Source organism: Panthera uncia, chromosome E3 (assembly GCF_023721935.1).
Source record: "Panthera uncia isolate 11264 chromosome E3, Puncia_PCG_1.0, whole genome shotgun sequence".
In the NCBI taxonomy this organism is placed as follows: domain Eukaryota; kingdom Metazoa; phylum Chordata; class Mammalia; order Carnivora; family Felidae; genus Panthera; species Panthera uncia.
Window position 1 is genome coordinate 9,681,421 of NC_064815.1, and position 21,351 is coordinate 9,702,771.

General features: G+C 44.9%; 1 protein-coding gene across 6 annotated transcripts in view; it reads left to right on the top strand.

Moving 5' to 3' along the window:
• VPS35L (VPS35 endosomal protein sorting factor like) overlaps window positions 1–21,351 on the top strand; it is a 121,848-nt gene that overhangs the window by 21,012 nt on the left and 79,485 nt on the right. For 5 of the 6 annotated variants that reach the window (XM_049638353.1, XM_049638354.1, XM_049638350.1 and 2 more), the window contains 3 exons: window positions 2,421–2,549; window positions 10,314–10,398; window positions 16,987–17,046. In XM_049638353.1, coding sequence (XP_049494310.1) covers window positions 2,421–2,549; window positions 10,314–10,398; window positions 16,987–17,046 — 274 coding nt within the window. Of the gene's footprint in view, window positions 1–2,420; window positions 2,550–10,313; window positions 10,399–16,986; window positions 17,047–21,351 lie in introns of those variants that run through there. The other variant, XM_049638356.1, reaches the window with a different exon arrangement.

The window sequence follows — 21,351 nt, forward strand, 5'->3', positions numbered from 1 at the left end:
CAACAGCCAGCACATATGGGATGCGCTCTGCACAAGTTATTTGGTGTCCCCACCAGCTCATCCTGAGTCTAGAGGCTGTAGCTCAACTGCTTATTAGTAGAGTGCCCTTGGGCGTTCCCCCTTCCTATATCCGCTTCCCTGATTGTAACATGGGGATAAAGAACATAGGTGTGTGGATCCAGTGCTGATGCTTTGAAATCCACAGAGGGCCGTGTGATGGCAGTTGCCATCGCGGGTTCCTGCCTCTTGGCCCTTGGTTCAGGGTCCTTCCGGCTCTGAGACCAGAGTTTGGTGCCCAGCAAAGTCTGTTAGTCCACATCTATTCCTCAATTCGGAAAGGACACGTTTTGAATTAGGGCGACCGGGAGCCTCGGTCTTCATATCCTCAGCCAACCTTGGCTGGTACGAATGGACTTGCTGAGCATTTTCACCAAAGCTCTTCCATCTGAATGTCACTTGAGCTGGCTTAAGTTGCAAATGGGGACTCTGTTGCAGATTACGGGAGCACTACCCTGAACCCAAGGGCACAGCAGCCTGGAACCAAGAGCTAAAGAATCGCCCAGACGGCTACCAACTGTCCTCTGCCTCTCTCTTTTCCATGGAGCCTCTTGTCACTGCCTCTCTGGTTCTCTATTTTATTTTTCCCCCTGCAGGTGGATTTTCTTGCTTCTCCGTGCTCATAGCAGCAGATGGCTGCCCCATGGCTTCCAAGCAAACATGGTTTATCAGTCAGGGCAAGGCTAGGTGATACTGCGGTAACAAGTGAACCTCCATATCTCAGTGGCCTAATGTAACACAAGTTTATTTCTTCCTCACATTACTCATCCTGTGAAGGCGACAGACTCGCCATCATCGTGTAATGCTGCCATCTCAACAGAATGTTCCCAGGTTCATCACAGTAGAGCTGAAAAAGGGTCACTTTTCACTGCCTCAGCCCAGAAGGGACACAGGCAGCTGTGCTCATGGCCCATTCGCCCAAGTTAGTCACGGAGCTCCTCCTACTGCCGAGGGATAAGGAGGACCCTGTCTCGTAGTTCAAGTGACCAGTTGGGATCAGTCCAAATTTCCTGAACATCCTACATGTATTTCCTTAGTAAAGAGTTCTTGGGATTCCAGGGAAGATTGATAGAAAAGAGATTTGGTTCCTGGTCTCATGTGGGTTAGCATGACCCTCACTCCTGTGAACTTTGTAAATAGCATCTTAACAGTAGCCGAGGATTAATGAGCAGGTACCACGTGCCAAAGGCTGTGTTAAGTCTTTATGTTTATTTTTAATTCATCCTTGGGATGGTCTACCTTTCTTCTGCCAGAGCTTTCTTTCTTTTTTTTTTTTTTTTTTTAATGAATGCCAGTATTTTTTTTTTTTTAAATGCTTTTTTAATGTCTGGGTGCACAACTTGGGGAGGAGCACAGAGAGAGGGGGAGACAATCCCAGGCAGGCTCCACCATGTCAGCACAGAACCTGATGAGGGGCTTGATCCCACGACCCTGGGATCATGACCTGAGTCAAAATCAAGAGTTAGACGTTCAGCTGACTGACTGAGGTACCCAGGTGACCTCACCACAGCTTTTTGATATGGTCTCCTTTCTGCCCTGAAGGCACTCTCCCTGGTCTAGGTAAAGCCCCTGCCCTCCACTTTCCACATTGTCCGATAACACCCGCACACCATGGAGCATTTGTCCCAAGTATCACTTCCTCCAGGAAACCATTCTTGACCACCTGTCTAGAGGCCATTCCTTTGTTACCATATTTCTTCCTTTCTGAGAGAAAGCCTTTCCCCCACATTTGACTATCCTTGAAATTGAGCTGTGTTTCTTATTGATGCATGTCCGTGACGGGTATTTTTTTCTTCCTTGATAGTACACCAAGAATTGTGCTTCTTATAATTGGCACCTCAGATTCAGTGAATCTGCTATAGGTCTGCATAGAATTGTTTCCTCTGGAGCCTTTACCTCAGTTTTCATTAATATCCATCTCATCCTTTGTACATTAAACTCTGTTAGCTTAGAAATAATGTCTTTTTGCTCACCTTTGTATCTCGAGCATTTGGTGGCCCATGGCTGGTCCACGGTAGGTCCCAATGAGTATTAAATAAGGTGGTGGATCCTGTTGTCCTGGTATAGATGAGGCTCTGGGAGGAGAGCTGCTCACCCAGAATCACATGGCCAGTGAGTGAGTGAACAAGGGGGTTGACTTAGGTCTGACTTGCTCCAAGGCCCATCTCAGTGCCTGCACTCTGTCCGTCTTTGCAGAAAACTCAGAGGGCCTCTTCCGTCACAGGACAATACTATCAGTCCTGGGGGGTTGTGAGGAAAACTTAGATACTGAAGCTCAGTCAATACTCAGTATTATTCATGGGGTTGGTGACCAAATAATGTTTTTCCTTTTGTGTCAACACCTTCCTACTTTCTGCCCACAGGGATCCCAGAAGGAACTGTTGAACTTGACTCAACAGGATTATGTGAACCGCATTGAAGAGCTCAACCAGTCTCTGAAGGATGCATGGGCCTCGGACCAGAAAGTGAAGGCTCTAAAAATAGTCATCCAGGTCAGGTCTAGTGATTTTTTTTTTCTTTTTCCCCCAGAATTTCCTATGTAAAACTTCTTTTGTAGATAATTAGGGTTTTTCAGAGGCCTGCCTTCAGAGTCTTACCCTACTTTTTTTGACCTGTTCCATTTTCACATACTTATTGTGAAAGGCCATGATTATGAATGTTTTATTGAGGGCCACCATGTACACCTGCACGGGTTGTATACTGCACAATTCCAGGACATTCAGCTTGGATTACAGAATTAATGATTCCCTCTGGATTGTGCAGTTCAGTGGCCTTGGTACATCTGCTGACACAAATTACAATTTGTACAGACTAAAGATTGACCAACTATCTTGGGTTTCCTTGATCAGATTTCCTTTGTATCTTTGGGATTAATGGTTGTGTGTCACTGATATATGCATTTCTGGCTCATTCTACATAATCACGTGACAAAACATGTTCACAGTGTTAGGAGATGTACATTTGTTGAACCCTTTGTTGATGAATTTGTTGATTCATGACAACTCTTGGATCACAAGATCAAATTCTGTAAGGAAAATAGCTTATTCTGTTTCTTGACCCTTCAGATCATCTTGTCATGGCAAGACATGCTGAGAAATATACTGTAAAAGGACTAATGTGTGCATTATGTTTCAGAGCAGAGTTCACAAAGAATTTCTGAACAGCCATTTTAGTTCAAAAGGATAATCCTGTTCTTGGTCAACGTCATGGCAATATAAAAAAAAGAGAGAGAAAAGGAAAAAACATATCTTGGCTATGTGACCTTTGTTTTCTCCTCTAGAGTCTTTACACTGAGTGCTTGAAATCTTTAAAGATGACACTGTGTGTGGCAGGTGGTTTTGTGTGTGTGTGCGTTTCAAGACCGGCAAACCTGGGCTCATTTCCCTGCAGTCACTGTTGTTAGTTTACAAAGTAAATACTCCCAAAGAAGAGTCCTCTCATCCTGGATGCACATGATGGGGGTTGCTTGCTGAGTGGCTCAAGTAAGAAAATATCTAAACTAATAAGCGCTTCTTCAAAATATTTTCATGGGCCACATCTCCCCAAGAGGACTGGAGTATAGAGAACTTGACTTCCAAGAGTTTGACATCTGGAGAAGATTTAATTCATGTCTTCTCAAAGAAAATAACCATGAAAGTGTTTCATTAACTCCACATCTGGTTAATAGTAACTCTTTTACTTTGGATACTTTAAAGAGTACTTTTTAACCAAAAAAGAGAGTCAAGGGGCAGGTAGAGAGAAATGAGCCCAGTTCACCTTATTTGCTCTGCAGTAAAGTATTGTGTTGTGTGGTAGTCTTACTGGAATATAGTTCATTGATTTTTAGTAACAGTTACTTAGCTATTTACACAACTCAGTTTTAGAGCATTTTTATACCTCCTCCCCCAAATTCTCTCAAGCCTGTTTGCACTCAGACCCTGTCACTTCCAGCCCCAGAAAACTACTGGTCTGCTTTCTGACTATAAATCTGCCTTTTGGAGACCTTTTGTGTATAGGGACCATTCTTTGTGTAATCTTTCGCCTCTGGATTCTTCTACTTAGCATAATGTTTTTTGAGGTTTGTGCTGTTGTATTGATACCCTGTACCTTTTTGTTGCTAAGTAGTAGTCCATTATATGGATGACCACGTTTTTTTTTGTTTTTTTTTTAAATTTTTTCTTTTAACATTTATTTATTTTGGGGAGACACAGAGACAGAGTGTGAGCAGGGGAAAGGCAGAGAGAGAGGGAGACACAGAATTTGAAGCAGGCTCCAAGCTCTGAGTTGTCAGCACAGAGCCCGACGTGGGGCTCGAATCCACAAAGCGTGAGATCATGACATGAACCGAAGTCGGACGCTTAACCGACTGAGCCACCCAGGCGCCCCTTGAATGACCACATTTTTACTTAACCATTAACAAGTTGATGGACACAGGTCATTTCTACTCTGGTTATTATGAATGATGCTACTGTGAACATTTGTATAGAAGTCTTTGCATGGACCTATGCTTTGATCTCTCTTGAGTAGATTCCTAGGGGTAGAATTGCTGAGTCCTATGATAAGGGTATGTTTAACTTTTTGAGAAATGGCCAACCTGCTTTCCAAACGGCTGTCTGTTTGCATCCCTACCAGCTTGGTGTGTGGGTTCCAGGTCCTCTATATCTTGTCCAGCACCCGTGTTACTGTTATTTTGATTGTAGCCACCCCAGTGGGTCTAAAGTGGTATCTCATTTGTGGCATTAATTTGAAATCCCTGTGGACTGATGATGTTAAGCCTCTTTTCCTATGCCCATTGGCCATTTTTCTCTCTGTTAGTGAAAAATGTACTTAATAAGACTGGCCTATTTTAAAAATCAGGTTATGTTCTAGTTGAGTTGTAACAATTCTTTATGTATCCTTGATACAAGTTCCTTATCAAGTGTCTCCTGGTCTGTGGCCTGTCCTCATTTTCACACTGGTGTCTTTTGAAGGGGAGGAGTTTATAATTTTAACAAAATCAAATTTATCAATAGTCTCTCTTTTTTTTTTTTTTTTTTTTTTTTAAATTTTTTAACGTTTATTTATTTTTGAGACAGAGAGAGAGACAGAGAGAGAGCATGAACAGGGGAGGGTCAGAGAAAGAGGGAGACACAGAATCTGAAACAGGCTCCAGGCTCTGAGCTGTCAGCACAGAGCCCGACGCGGGGCTCGAACTCACGGACCGTGAGATCATGACCTGAGCGAAGTCGGACGCTTAACCGACTGAGCCACCCAGGCGCCCCTAATAGTCTCTCTTTTGACTCATGCTTTTGGAGTAAATAGCTAATAACTCTTGGTCTAATTCAAGGTGGTGAGAATTTTTTCCTATGTTTTGTTCTAGAAGCTTCATAGTTTTAGCTCATACATCTAGGTTTATGGCCCATATTGAAGTGATTTTTGTGTGTAGTATAAAGGTCTAGACTGTTATGCCCAGAATTCGTGATCCCCAAAGACCACCAGGGAGCCGAGTCCGATGCAAAAGCAAAAGAACCTTTATTCGAGCTAGCTCGAGCTCAATCCCCTACCTGCACCGACGCAGCGGTGAGATACCAGGGAGAGAGAGCGAGTTTCAAAAGCACAAAGGTTTTATAGGGGTCTAGGGGCAGTTGGTGAGGTAATGGCTGTGGTCTCAGCCGATTGGCTGGGGAAGGGTCGTGGCCTCGGCCGATTGGCTGGGGAAGGGTCGGAGTCCTGTTACGCAGGTCGCTGGGCGTGTTTTGATCAGGAAGTTTGAACGGGTGAGCGGGAGGTTACTCAAGGGGAGGAGGCGCGGTCTGAGGTTTCTGTGATTTTCCCGGAAAAGGGGTCATGTCGGGGACATAGTCACTCAAGGTGGAGAACACAGAACAAGATGGAGTCGGCCGGCGTAGGCCCGCCCTTTCATAGACTTGTTTTTTTGTTTTTGTTTTTTTAAATTTTAGTGTTTCTTTTTGGAGAGGGGGAGTGAGTGGAGGAGGGGCAGAGAGAGAGAGAGGGGGACAGAGAATTAAAAGCAGGCTCCACTCTGTCAGTGCAAAGCCCAACGTGGGGCTTGAACTCATGAACCGTGAGATCATGACCTGAGCTAATGAGCTAAGCGGCATGATCAAGTCTGACACTCCGCTGACTGAGCCACCCAGGCTCCCTTAGATTCATTTGTTTTGCATGCAGATGTCTGGTTTTCTCGCCAACATTTGTTGAAAAGGCTGTCTTTTCCCGATTGAATTATTTTGGCATCTTTATCAAAAGTCACCTGACTGTAAATGCAAGGGTTTATTTCTGGGTTCTTGAATTAATTCCTTAAATCTGTGTAAGTCTCTCCTTATGCCATTACCACACTGTCTCGATTACTGTAGCTTTATGGTAATTTTTGAAACTGGTCAGTGTAAGTCTTTTACGTTGGTTCTTTTTTTTTTTTTTTTTTCCAAAAATGTGTTTTGGCTATCCTGGGGTCCTTTGCATTTCCATGTGATTTAGAGGATCAACCTGTCAATTTCTACCCACCCTCCCCCCCCCCCCCCAAAAAAAAGACCTTCTGGGATTTTGGTAGGGATTGTGTTGACCTTGTAGATGAGAGAAATTTGCCAACCTAGCAGTAATGAGTCTACTGATGCATAAAATATGTATCACTCTTTCTCTTGGTGGGTATCTGGTTTTTCCCTTTTCTCGTTGTTATGAACGATGCTGGTGTGATCACTCTTGGACATGCCTGCTGGCCTCTCTGGGGATGAGGGCCCTTACCTGAGAGTGGGTGTGGGGTGTGTGTGCCTCTTCAGCTTTATCAGACAACATTGAGTTACTTTCCAGCATAGCTGTGCCAGCACGCACTGGTAGCAGCGGTGGGATTGTGGGAGTCTGTGTTGTTGAGCATCCTACCAACATTTGGTGTGAGCAGACTTTCTATTTTAATTTTTCCAATTTAAGAGATAATAAAATCATTGTATTGTGGTTTTAATTTGCAATTCCCTGATTATAATAAGATCAGGCATCTTTTTACTTGTTTATCGGCCATGTGGGTTTCCTTCTCTGGAAAGTAGCTTTCATTGATTCCTCTTGTTCATTTTTCCATTATATTGTTTGGATTTTTTCCCCACGTATTCTCAGTGGTAATTGTCCTCTGATTAGTCTGTTTGCTTGCTTCCTTTGATCTGTCTTTCTTTCTTAGTATTTGGCTATCGGTTATCTTTATCCTTTTGTTTTTGGTTATTTGGGTGTGTGTGTGTGTGTGTGTGTGTGTGTGTGTGTGTGTGTGTATTTATATGCCTAATTCCTAACTGAATTCTAGAAACTGCTAGTGGCCTTGTAGAATGTTACTAATTGGAAACAAATGAAAAACACCATTTTAGTACTTTTCCAGCAGTGCTGATAAGTTCCATAGCAAGTATTTCAGGCAGAGTAATTTATCAGTCAGTTGTTCAGGAAATGTCTGCCTCGGTGGTTCTCTACCTCAGCTGCGTGTCGGAATCGCTTGGGGGCTTCAAAAAGGTCCTGAGTCTGAGCTGCCCCCCAGACCAGCTTAATTAGAATCCCTGGGATTGGGACCCAGGTGCCATTATTTTTAAAAGCTCCCAGATGATTCCAAAGCTGAGAACATACAGGCTGTAGAATGCTTAGTTAGCAGAGTTAGCTGCCGATTATGGATCTCATGCACCCAGTGCGTTTTGGGCTCCGCGGCAACGGTCACCTGGAGCCTTTGTCAAAAATGCTGATGACCTGGCACCTCAGCTGGAGGTTTTGACCAGTAGGTTTCACATGGATCAGGGACTCTGTATTTTTAACACCTTGGGCTGCCTCATTTTTATTTAGGAAACTGCACCAAAGCTTTAAAAAAACTGGAATCTTCGGGGCGCCTGGGTGGCGCAGTCGGTTAAGCGTCCGACTTCAGCCAGGTCACGATCTCGCGGTCCGTGAATTCGAGCCCTGCGTCAGGCTCTGGGCTGATGGCTCGGAGCCTGGAGCCTGTTTACGATTCTGTGTCTCCCTCTCTCTCTGCCCCTCCCCCGTTCATGCTCTGTCTCTCTCTGTCCCAAAAATAAATTAAAAAAAAAAAAAAAGTTGAAAAAAAAAAAAACCTGGAATCTTCAAAATAGTGATTTAAAGGCGGCGGGGGGGTACTTCAATTTATGACATCATTATGACTTGAACTGTGGATTGAAGAAATTCTGCTTCCTTTTCCCTTCTGGAAAATGTCTGTTCTGTGATACCAGCCTGGGAGAGCACTCCACACACAGATGTTGGGAAGTGCCAGCTGTGTTTAGTTTGAAATCTTCTGTTTGAATCGTGTCTTCTCACCTCACTGCTGGGCGCTGCTCCTCTCTGAGGAGCCCTGGGTGGGAACTCAGGAGATGTCACACCCATAGGAACCAAGGGCTGTGTATCATAAACAGTCTCTAGGATTCAGAATTGTTTGCTTTTTCCAAGCAAGCCCTGAAATCTCGCGGGGCTGTTGTTTAAGCTGGAGCTTTCCTGAAGGGCGGAAGACGAACAGCAAGCGAGGCCTCAGGAAGTGGATTTCTATGAACATCCAAATGCTACATTTGGTGTCAACACCATTGTTTTAACGCCTTACATTCCCCTCACCCTTCTGCCCTCCCGCCCCTCCCCCTCCCATAATACTTGGGCTGTAAGAGGTTGTTTTGCACATTAGACACTGTGTTTATTTTTAGGCTCAAATGCTGTGGAGAAACTTGGTGAATTTAACAATTTAGAAATTGGATGACCACGCCAACCTGAAAACCCATGCCAGCCTACCTTTTGATAGGTTGCACATTATTTCCATTCTCTGCACATCGGAAATGCATATTAAAGGACTCATTCCAAATGTCAAGTGTCTTTTCTTTATAATGTTTCTTTATTTATTTTGAGAGAGAGATACAGCACGAGCAAGAGAGGGGCAGAGAGAGAGGGAGACAGAGAATCTGAAGCAGGCTCCAGGCTCCAAACTGTCAGCACAGAGTCTGATATGGGGCTCAAACTCATGAACTGCGAGATCATGATCTGAGTCAAAGTCACTTAACTGACTGAGCCACCCAGGCACTTCAAATATCTTTTGTTTTTAAGTGACATATTTGTATCTGAAGGTCAAGTGTTTAGTTGTTTGCATGGACTTGTGAATTGGAAAAGATTTCAGGGCATTACATTTAGTTCTTCAAAGAAGAAATAGTTGTGGGTTTTTGTTTTTTGAGAGAGAGAGAGAGAGGAAAGGACATAGAGGGAGGGAGAGAGAGAGAATCCTAAACAGACTCTACACTGCTAGCACTGAGCCCAATCCAGGGCCTGAACCCACGAACTGTGAGATCATGACCTGAGCCAAAGTCGGACACCTACCAACTGAGCCACCCAGCTATCCCAAGAAGAAATAGATATTTTGCTTTTGATTATAAAAGATGACTTAATCTGGGGTGCTTGGGGCCATGTTGTGTGGCTGCAGTCTTCCATTAAGAGTTCTGTATGTGTCGATGGCCCTCTGGTATGAGTGATAATCGCACGGGGACTGAGCGATTCCCTGCAAAGCTGGAATGTTCCCCGTGTTGAGTATCACAGTTGCAGACAAACATGTGCTCTCTGAAGCTTGTCATCTTTGCTTTTAGAGGGAAGTTTGGAAGTGAGGATAAATCATAGATGTTACGGGGATAAAATGTACAGCACAGGGAATATAGTCAGTGGTACTGTTTTATGGTGACAGATGGGGGCTACACTCGCAGTGAGCTTAGCACAATGTTTTTATATAGTGTAGACTTGAAACTAACGTACGTTGTGTGTCAACTGTACTTCAATTAAGGAAAAAAAATAGATGCTAGTTTTAGAAGCCCTGGAGATGTACTGATGGGAACATTTCATAGAAGAGAACGTTAAAGAATCAAGACCATTGTGAAATAAACCACAGGAGGCTGTGCTGAAAAGCAGTTGGAACAAAGATGGAGTCATCTGTGAGGACACTGATGGGAGAGGTGTCCTTGACTTCTCTTGGTGACTTTGATGCTGACCCTAGTTCGCTGTATGAGCAAAGATCCTTCTGGATGAGATTCCTCAGTCCTGTGGTTTTCTTGGAGGGAAGTGACGGTGTCTTTCCATAAGAGGCTCTGTAGAGAGCAGAGTCTGGCCTCCTTTGTCAAAAGGACAGTGGTTTTGTTTATCATTATATCTCCAGTGTCTAGCATGGGGCTTGGCACATGGTAAGCATCTGCACTTGTTTATAGAAATTAATTTTCCAGTCCTGGAGCATTCCAACCAAGTCAGACACGATGGAGTGAATTTCCTTTTATCTTCTCTTTTTTTAGTGTTCAAAGCTGCTTTCGGACACAAGCGTTATTCAGTTCTACCCAAGCAAATTTGTCCTTATCACCGACATACTTGACACATTTGGTAAGTTCTAGTTCTGTTCATCTTAGATCTAGAAAAGACATCTGTTTTGTTGGAAAGCTGGATGGTAGCAGTGCTTTAATTTCTTTTGAGGTTTAAGTAGTTGGGTAGACCATGAGGGAGACCAGACCACTCCCCACCTCTGCTCATTAACAAGAATGCTATTTTTGAAAGAATCTTAAATCTCATGTTTTCTAACCTTCTGATAGGCTGGAAGAGCAAGTGAGTGAAGCCAGGGGGAACTGGGGAGCACACTTCCTATCTGAACCGGCTCTTGTCTGTTGCCCTATTGCGTCTGGAACTCCCTTTGTCAGAACTGAGTGTGGCTTCTCTGCCCAGCACTCCCAGTGGGTTTCTCTCCTGGGGAATATGGCAGCATCCTCTGTCCCATTGCCCAAGCTGGAGATCTGAGAGTCTTTTACCCTGTGCCCCATGTTTAATCCAGTATGAGGTTCTTCAGTATCCTGAGTCCCTCTTGAGTTCGTCCATTTTTATCTGTCTTCACTATGATCACCTTAGTCCAAGCCACAGTGCTCTCCTGCCCAAATGACTGCTGCAGCTCTTGTGAGCTTTCCCGTAGCATCACGGCTGCCCCTCACCCCGTGCTCCCCACCTCAAGCTGAATGATCTAGACTGAAGAGAATAACCTGGAGCTCCTCTGGAGAAGTAGGAGGCCTTTGTGCTCCTCGGTGGTTGTCAGTGGCCAGGACATCAAACCATGCAGCTCTCAAGGCTATGTTTGATGTTCAGCAGTGAGGTGCCCCAGGAGAGCTAGCACATGGAATTGCCTTCTGAGAGCTGAACCCCTCGTGGACCAGAACAGAGACATTGGCTGTCTTACCAAGGAGGGACCCATGGACTCCCAAGCAGCAAGTCTCATCTGTAACCCATAGAATGATCTAATGTGTCAGAAAACAAAATATCAAGCAGAGATCCCCGTCGTCTTCACAGGAGACCGGGGACTGCATGTATTGGCTGGAATAAATGATAGGGAATCTAACTCCTACTAGTTATTTATCATATAGGGGGTTATTTATTATTGTCGTATGCTGAAAAGCCCAGGGGTGGTTTCTGGATTCAGGAACTCAAACAGTTGTGTTGGCATTTTCTAGTACTTTGCCTAGGATTCGCTTCATTCTCACTCTGCAAGGTGGTATCAGTTCTTTTGCTAGTAGTCCCAGGATGAGGAAAGAGCTTCATCCCGTCATTCAACAAAAAGTTCCAGAATTCCATTTCCTTGGCCTGGTTAGTTCACAGGTTAGTTTCGGAGTCATTCATGGTATCTGCGGGATGAGTATGCAGATTATCCAGGTCACCGAAAAGCAGAAAGGTGATGCTGTTCGCAGAAGAAAGGGGAGTGGGAGCTAACTGGACTACAAGAAGAGATGGCCTGGTTGGGCAACGACCCGTCGGCCCAGGAGCTCTGCTGAGTACAAAGGATGTGTCAGTAATAAGAGACAAAAGTCCTCACCTTTGTGGGCTTATGTTCAGTGAAAGGGTATTTGCAAAAGAAGTAAACCCAATTATGTGTTAGATGATGATCAGCTCTCTGGAGAAAACAAAACAAAACAAAAAACAAAATAGAGCAAGGTGAGGGGAATTGAAGGAGGGTCGGTGAGGGGTGATGGAGACTGCAATTTTAAATAGGGTGGTCACAGGAGGCCCTGCTAGAAGTTGCTATTTGAGCAAGTGCTTGAAGGAGACGAGAGATGAGCCACATTCTCTCTGGGTATGGAAGGGATCGCCCATATTAGGCCAAGGGACCGCTGGTGCAAAGGCCTTGGGGTGGGAGTGTGACTGACAGGTTTGGAGAACGGAGAGGCCAGGGTGGCTGGGAGTGGGGTGTACAGGGTGGTGGCATGGGAGCTGAATGGGTCAGAGATCATGGTGGGCCTTGTAGGTCATTGGAAGGGCTTGGGCTTTGACTCTGAGGAACCCCTGGGGGGTGTTAAGCAGAGAAGCAATGTGATGTGATTTGTTTGTTAATGCTTGTTAATTTTTAAGAGAGAAGGGGGAGGGGCAGAGAGAGAGGGAGACAGAGGATCTGAAGTGGGCTCCATGCTGACAGCAGAGAGCCCGACACCGGGCTCGAACTCCAGAGCCGTGAGACTCCTGACCTGAGCCGAAGTTGGACACTTAACCGACTGAGCCACCCAGAAGCCCTGTGACGGGATTTGTTTTAGTGGCTGCTTGTTGAGACTAGACTGCAGGGCAGAGGTAGGGCCGGGAGCCTGGTTAGGAGGCCATTGCTGCACTTGAGGTATGAGGCCGAGGAGGCAGTGGGGATGGAGAGAATGAATGGATTTTCAGAATGGACGGGTGAGTTAGGCTCTCAGAAGAGATACCAAGTCATACAACTTTTGGGCCTTGCCTTGTCCTCTTACACAGCCTGCTTTCAGGAGCGAGGACGTCAGTCAGGGAGAGGGGTCGGTGGTTGTGTCTGGTTCTCACAGTCAACATGCTGGCCTCTGGTTTCCCTCACCTGCCTCTTGCAAGTTTCTTTTGCATGAGTCAGCATCCTGAGTGACACTAGCTCGGGGACACCAGTGGACCAGTTTCTAACCTACAAGCCTAGCTGGATGTGGACATTAACTTTGTGAAAATTTTGCATAACCATTTTGCCAGCCTCCAATGGTGGCACCCCAGTCTCCTGCCTTGGCAAGCTCAGGATACGGTGCAGGTGCCTGTCCTTGCCGCATCCCAGAAATTAGCTGGGCTGAGAGTTGATAATAGCAGTGATCAACCCTCAACAAATAATGTCCTTGGTCCCGACTCCATTCTGGGTGCTTTAGAGATAATAAATCACATCCTCGTCATCACAGCATGTGAGGCGGGTTCTGTAATTAACCCCATTTTACAGATGAGGGGCGTGAGCCACAGCTTGCCAAAGGTCACAAGGGGAGTGAGCGGCAGAGCTGGGACTGTGAGTTCTCTCTGCAGTCGAAGACCTGTTTTATTTCTCTTGTATGTGGCTCACAGGGGAGATTTTACTCTCTGTGAAAATTACAAATGGGTATACGTTTGACCCAGCAACCTCACCGCTGGGAATTCATCCCATTTATGATAGCAAAGCCCAGCAACAACCCAGGTGGCCATCGGTAGGGGACCAGTTAAATAAATGACGGTCCATCTGTACGCTGGAGCATAGGAAACCCATAAGAAAGAGGGAGGGTGTGCTCCGTTTTCCGCTGTGGAGGGATCTCCAGGGTATATGTGTCATCACGAGAGAAAGTCAAGATGCAGAATAGAGTTATGTTCTCTTTTGTGTAAGAAAGAAGGAGACGCTGGAAACCTTGTTGACATTGACTTGGATTTGCCTGAAGAAACGTTAGAAGGATGTCCAAGAAACTAAGTAAAGCGGGAGCCCTCAGAGGGTGGCGGGGGCAGTGAGGTTGGACAGGGATGGGCCAGAGACAACCTTCCCTCAGTACCTTCCACAGCCTTATTTGAATTTTGAATCAGGGGAATGTTTTTTCCTGTTAAAACCAAACTTTTAGATGAGGTACCGACTTTCAACACTATTCTCCCTCCTCTGCTTCCGAACCGTGCTCCCAGTGGTGCCCTTGTCAGGATCTGTTACAGATGATATTCCTCAGGACTGTGAGGCAGCCTGGGTCTGCAGGTGCTGAAGGAGACTCTGTTGTGCTGTGGGCACAACATAATGGACAGTTTTCGCCTTTTACAAAAGAGGTGGGAGATCGGAGTGCTGAGATCCACTTGGAAGCATCGTCCTAACACTGCTCCTTAGGGAGGTGCGTGACAGTATGGGGGCAGGTGCTTGGTGGTTGACCTGGACAGCTGTAGGTTGGAGCATCTTGCTGGGCAGGGATATGGGACACAGCCCTGAGCATTTGCAGCGAGAAGGCGCATGCTGGCCTTCCAGTGGGATTTCACTGGAGGCACCAAGCACGGAGCCGGGCCCTGGAGTCTATCTGCCCATGTCCCATGCCTGCGTCTCCTCTTCCAGAGTCATGTGTACCTGAGCCTTGTTTTTTTTCATCTGTAAAATGGCATAACAGACCCTGTCTCTGGGGGGTTTGGGGACAGAATTAAGAGAATGCATAGGAAGCATATAATGTTTTTCCTCTTCTAAGAACTTGCCTGGCAGGATCAGCGTAGACAACTTTGAACGGTACTTGGTACAGAGTAAGTGCTCAGAAAACATTAGCAGCTCTCACTGTATTCATTTTAGTGTTACTGACTGAGAACATTGTGAGTCAAGAAGGGAAATCAATCTAGGATTGGGTATTATTTCTCAAGACAAAGGAAAAAAATAATTCACCAAACTCGCTTGGCCAAAAATGATTTAGTAGTTAAAGGCCCCTTAGCATATGAATGCGAAACGTAACAATTACTTGTGGTTTCGGAGGGGTGGCAAGCTTATTGTGAAGAAAGTAAAGGTGTTGTGTGCTCATAAATCTGGTCCATGCACCGTAGGAGGTGAGAAGTTATACAGCTGTCCAGCATGGCCTGCTGTGTGATGGCCCAGGGTAAAATTATATGAAGTCCTTAGTGCCGTGCTCTGTGGTCATCACAGCGGAGCCCATCATGGTGCCAGGTATGGCTGCCACGGGAGCCCAGGGCCGCACATAAGGAAAGCACTTCCTGCCAGAAGGCAAAAGGCAGGTGGCTTTGAGAACTAGGGTTTATTCCATAGGTTTCCGGGGACCTTCTCAGTTGAACTGATGGTACACACCAAAGATGGGAAACTTTAAAAACTTGCCCAATGTTCAAGCCCCACCTCAGACCTTTTTTTTTTTTTTTTCTTTTTTAAGGTTTATTTATCTTTGAGAGAGACACAGAGCATGAATGGGGGAGGTGCAGAGAGAGAGGGAGACCCAGAATCTGAAGCAGGCTCTAGGCTCTGAACTGTCAGCATAGAACCCAATGCAGGGCTCGAACTTCATGAACCGGGAGATCATGACCTGATCCGAAGTCAGACCCTTAACTGACAGAGCCACCCAGGTGCCCCAAGAGACCATTTTTATCAGAATCTCTGAGGACAGACCCAGACATCAGCTTATTTTCAGACGTGCCAGGTGGCTTGAATGTTTAGCCGAGGTTGGAGACCCCTGGTTTAGAGGGATGATGGAGGCTTGCCACTGTTTTTAGAGATTCCCATACCCAAGACAAGTTATAGCTCGTAGACTCGTGCTTGCCTAAAACCATGGTTTTTACACGTGGTGTATACAAGAATTCCCTAGCAAGGTTATTCAAGATTCATATTCCTAGTCTTCACCCCCTAAAATACTATTTTTCACTAGCTCTGAGGTGAGCCCCAGGAATGTGATTTTCAGCAGGGGTCTTTATGTGATTATATCGTAAGTAGTCCACACTGGGAGAACCACCTAGATGGCTCCTCTGTTTGGTTGGCTTCCTGCCCTTCATCTTAGCCTTGTGTCATTTCTTGGTGAAGTCATTGGATTTCATGTTCTTAGAACTTCCTGTCTCTTTTTCCGTGTATGGACAGGATGTGTGGTTCTTTGGTGCCCTGAACAACAGGGTTATGGGGGGAGGAGGGGTGTAAAAAAACAAACACATGAACTCAGGGAAATACTTTGAACATTAAAGGTGATTTGGGAGTCTCTGGGAAATGAATAGAAGTGTAATTTTTATCCCTTGGATATGGATAGCATTTTCCAAAATACACAGAATAAATAAAGTTTTTAGTGCTAGATTAGGGGGTGGCTTGTAGACTAAGTCTACCCTGCCCACTTGTTTTTGTAAGTAAAGTTTTATTATTATTGAAACACAACCACAGCTGTTGGCACATTGTCTATGATCGCTTTTGAGCAACAACAGATTTGAATAGTCGCAGTAGACCTGTGACCCACATCACCTGAAATACATTCATTTATGCATCTAAGAAAAATGGAGCCTCGACAGTATGCCAGGCACTCATCTAGTCCTGGGGATATACCCATGAACAAAACAGACACAGATTTCTACTCTCGTAGCACTCAGTAGTTGAATGTCAAACGAGCAGATCACATAAATGAGTGAAGCAGGCAGTTGCTGAGAGGCAGAGTGGTGGAGACTGGGGCAAACTGGGTAGTGTATACACCATTTGAAAGGGCAGATGCTAATCTGTTTTAGCTCATTTTTATCCCATAGGGATGTGGGCCATTTTTGGTAGATCATTTGCGAAGAGGCAGGAAATCGGGTTTTTCATGTAAATGAAAGTTTTTACCTGTTGGCAACTAATTAAAAAATGTTAAAGCACTTTGTGTTGTGGGCCAGATGGAATGGATCCCTGGCTGCCCATTTGCAGCCTCTGCCTTAGAAATAAAACGTGGACTGTTGCCTATTTATCGAGTGAATGGAGGTGCCTAAGGTCCCTTTGGCCCTACATTTCCCTCTCTAAGGGGAGAAGGATTACTTTCCTGGATCTCAGAAAGTAAAAAGTTTCCCTCACTTTATTAAAAACAAAAAGAAATGGGGCTCAACGTTTGTCCCACTAGGTGGCAGCATATTATCACAAATTGAAGTGCTCTGGGCGATGCCATCTCTGTGCCCCTAATTAACAAATGTTTATTTCGTGTTTGCTCCTGAGGAGCGTGATGCTAACCCCTTATGTCCTTCTCTCCCCAGGAAAGCTCGTGTACGAGCGCATCTTCTCCATGTGTGTGGATAACCGCAGCGTCTTACCAGGTGATGTTGTAGCTCTTCTGCCTCTGTTATTCTGCCCTGGACTTGTGATTAGAAGGCTTACATCAAGTCAGGATTTACCGAACTCAGTATAAGATTTCTTTTGTGTTTGATGTGTTAAAAGTAGAAAAAACACCTCTACAGATTTCTGACCATCTCCGTTTCCTAAAAACACTAGAAGGTTTTCAAATGGCCCAACCAAGAATTTTGGGCAAGTAATTTGAATCTAGGAGGCCAAAAAGGTATTACATCTAGATTTAAGTGAATTTTTTTTTTTTTTTAGTGTTTATTTATTTTGAGAGAGAGAAAGAGTGTGCTAGCACATGCATGTGGGGTAGGAGCAGAGAGAGAGGAGAGGGAGAATCCCAAGCAGGCTCTGCGTTGTCAGCACAGAGTCGGAGGGCTTGATCCCATGAACTGTGAGACTACAACCTGAGCTGAAGTCAAGAGTTAGGCGCTAACCGACTGAGCCACCCAGCTGAACTTTTATAGCAACTTGAATTCCTTTGCTGCTTGGCATTTTTTCCTACATAATGTTCCCAAGAAGCAACTTGCAGAAACCAAGTTTATATATATTAAAGAACAATGACAAATAAATCAATAATTACAGATGCTTTGAATTTACAATTGGTGCTTAAGTGATGTTTGCATTAAATTTATTGCCAATCCATTCTACATTCTCAGGAGGTTATAATGGGACAACTTGATTATGAACCTCTCTTATCACATAAATGTTTTTAGAGCCGCTGTAAGGAAACCTTCTCATCCATACAAATTAAGATAACGAGCCTGCTCCAACTCTGCCTGGTCTCGGCCAGATGATGACATTAGTGACAGCAACCCATAATTGACCTGTTCACTTATCCTTTCTTTCATCCGTCTGTGTTATCTGTTATTTTAAAATGATTTAATGCAGTTATTTCTCAGGAAGGAGAGACCTGTGGGGTTCTAAGAGTCATCTTGTGTCAGATGATCAAACCCACAGGGAAGAGCCAGGGACTTGCATGCGGCCCTGTCGCCAGCTAGTGGGAGCCTTGCTCTTATGCTGAATCTGCGCTGTCCAAGATGGTGGCCACGGGTCACATGGGACACTTGAGACCTGGCCAGTCCAAACTGAGGCATGCCGTGTATATTAACAATACACTTGGGGGCGCCTGGATGGCTCAGTCTTGGTTAAGCAACTGACTCTGGATTTTGGCTCAGGTCATGATATCGCAGTTTGTGAGATTGAGCCCTGCGTCGGGCTCTGTGCAGACAGCTTGGAGCCTGCATGGGAATCACTCTGCTTCTCTTTCTCTGAAAATAAATAGCTAAGCATTAACAGAAAAATACACTGGATTTCAGAGACTTAATACAAACAAAAGACCAGGAAGTATCTCACTAATGATTTTTTTAAATTGATGACATGTTGAAATGACATTTTGGATGAATTGGGTTAAATGAAGTATTGTATTAAAATTTCACTTGTTTTGGGGCACCTGGGCGGCTCAGTCGGTTAAGTGTCCGACTTCAGCTCAGGTCATATCTCGCGGTTTGTGAGTTTGAGCCCAGCATCTGGCTCTATGCTGACAGCTCAGAGCCTGGAGTCTGTTTCAAATTCTGTGTCTCCCTCTCTCTCTGCCCCTCCCCCTGCTCATGCTCGCTTGCTCTCTCTCTCTCTCTCTCTCTCTCTCAAAAATAAATAAACATTAAAAAAAATTTTTTTTTTAAATTTCACTTGTTTTATCTCTTGGAACATGGCTCACATGACATTTCCATTGCAAGGTGCCGTTTTAGACCCTCCCCTTCACCACATCACAGCTGTTATGTTTTTATCAGCTCTTCCTATGTTCTAGGGCATCTCAAGATTGGGAGGTGGTGAGCCTGGAGAAGTAGGCAGGGGCCAGCCAGAGTGCAAAGGCCTTCTCTGTCAGCTTTAAGGATTTGGGAAGTGTGGGTGCACTTACTTAATTGATACTTGCCAACTTGTACACTATACCAGCAGCGACAGATGCACACTTGTAGGCAGAATTAAACCCAAATAGATGTTTTCTTTGGCGACAGTAGTATTTTTTTTTTAAAGATTTTATTTTATTTTTGGGGCGCCTGGGTGGCTCAGTCAATTAAGTGTCCGACTTCAGCTCAGGTCATGATCTCACCATTGGTGAGTTCGAGCCCCACATCCGGCTGTGTGCTGACAGCTCAGAGCCTGGCTCTTGCTTTGGATTCTGTCTCCCTCCCTCTCTTCCCCTACCCCTGTCAAAAATGAACATTAAAAACAATTCTTTTTAAAATTTTATTTTTTTCCTAAAAAAACTGCTTCAAATGTTTATTTTTGAGAGAGAGACTGAGTACGTGTACGGGAGGGGCAGAGAGAGGGAGACACAGAATCTGAAGCAGGCTCCAGGCTCTGAGCTGTCAGCACAGACCACAATATGGAGCTTGAACACAGGAACTGCGGGATCACGACCTGAGGCAAAGTGGGACGTTTCACCAACTGAGCCCCCCAGGCACCCCTTAAGATTTTATTTTTAAGTAATCTCTCCACTCAATGTCGGGCTCAAACTCAGGACCCTGAGATGAAGAGTCACATGCTCTGCTGACTGAGTCAGCCAGGTGCCCCCACAACGGTATTTTTAAAAATAATTTTTGGTAGGGGCACCGGGGTGGCTCAGTCGGTTAAGCGTCCCACTTTGGCTTAGGTCATGATCTCACAGTTTGTGAGTTCCAGCCCCGCATTGGGCTCTCTGCCCTCAGCACAGAGCCTGCTTTGGATCCTCTGTCTCCCTCTCTCTCTGCCCCTACCCCACTCGCACTCTCTCTCAAAAACAAGTATACAGTAAAAAAATAAAATAAAAAGAAAATGCTTTTTGGTACATGTTCTGCTACCCTGTATGGTACACCTAACCCTTTAAGAACATAGATGTTACTTGTCTAATCCCTAGAGGAGGTATTTGAGTTTGCATCTACTACAGTAATTTTCCTTCTTCCCAATTTTCACTAAGTATACAAATGACATTTTAGAGCCAGTTCACGAAGTTATTAACAACTTCCTCCCTCCCTAAACCGTAGAAGTTCAAGATGAAAGGCTATTGTCCTATTCTTTTCCAGTCCTTGTCTAAATTTATTAATTAGCACTTACATCACTAAAAACTCAATACTTTTTTTTTTTTTTTACCTTCAGCAATGCAAACCAGGTTTTTGCTTTCTGCAAGTAATTTCTTCATTTATTTATTTTTTCTTTCAGTTAAAATCTTCATCTGCATGTAGTGTTCTGTGGTTCCAAGAACCTGAAAGAGAAGGGCAAATCTCTCTCAAAAATGTCAGTGATCTTGGGGATGTCTTTTAACAATAATTATGCAGAAAGCTTTTCAAATCTACTGTGCAGAATTCTGCCCAAAGAGATTATGTGCAGAGAGAAATCTGGTGGCATGTGTACTCATTCTTTCCATTTGAATCAAGTTCTGACTGGTGAATTTCATTTTTGAGCCCTTCACCTTCAGGAATTTTAACTAAGGCGTACCTCTTAGGAGTTGAGGAGGATGCCGGTGTCCTTTGGGGTCATGGAAAGTATGTACTACTAGATGGGGTGGTTTTCCCCGCAACATTTCTTAATCCAGCACATTCACGGAGAGACCATCTACTCGAAGTGATAAAGGAACTTTATTTCCATCTTGGGAGAAATAACTTGGGTTTATCGCGTTGTGGTTCTCGTCATCTGTGGGCATCCCCATCTTCAGTTTTTCCCCGAAGGCTGCATCTGGGTAAGCAGAGTCCTTAACTGACCTGGCCTTGGAGGCCGGTACCAAGATGACATCCCTATAAACACTGTTATGTAAAGAGACCTCTTGCTGCTAGGGTAGAGACTTGGCAAATTAAAGAGAACTAGACTCCTCCCTCCTCCTGAAATATCCACAGAAGTTCAGGGTTGAAGGAAGAAGCACCATAAAAGAAAAATAAGTGGGAACTAGAAGGGAGAATCTCTGCTGTTACATTGAAGTCTCTGAATTGATTTCCAAATTCTGAATTCATTCTCCGTGTCTCAGCTCAAGTGCTAAAGTATAAATGGTGCCCCGTTAAGCCATTCCTCTGCTTAGACCTCCTTCATGGACTTTCCATTGCACCTTGAAAAACTCTGACTCCTGGGGCACCTGGGTGGCTCAGTTGGTTAAGTTGGTCTGACTCTTGATTTCAGCTCAGGTCCTGATCTCACAGTTTCGTGAGCTTGAGCCCTGCATCGGGCTCTGCTCTGACAGCGCAGAACCTACTTGGGGTTCTGTCTTTCTCTCTCTCTCTCTCTCTCTCTCTCTCTCTCTCTCCCTTTCTCCG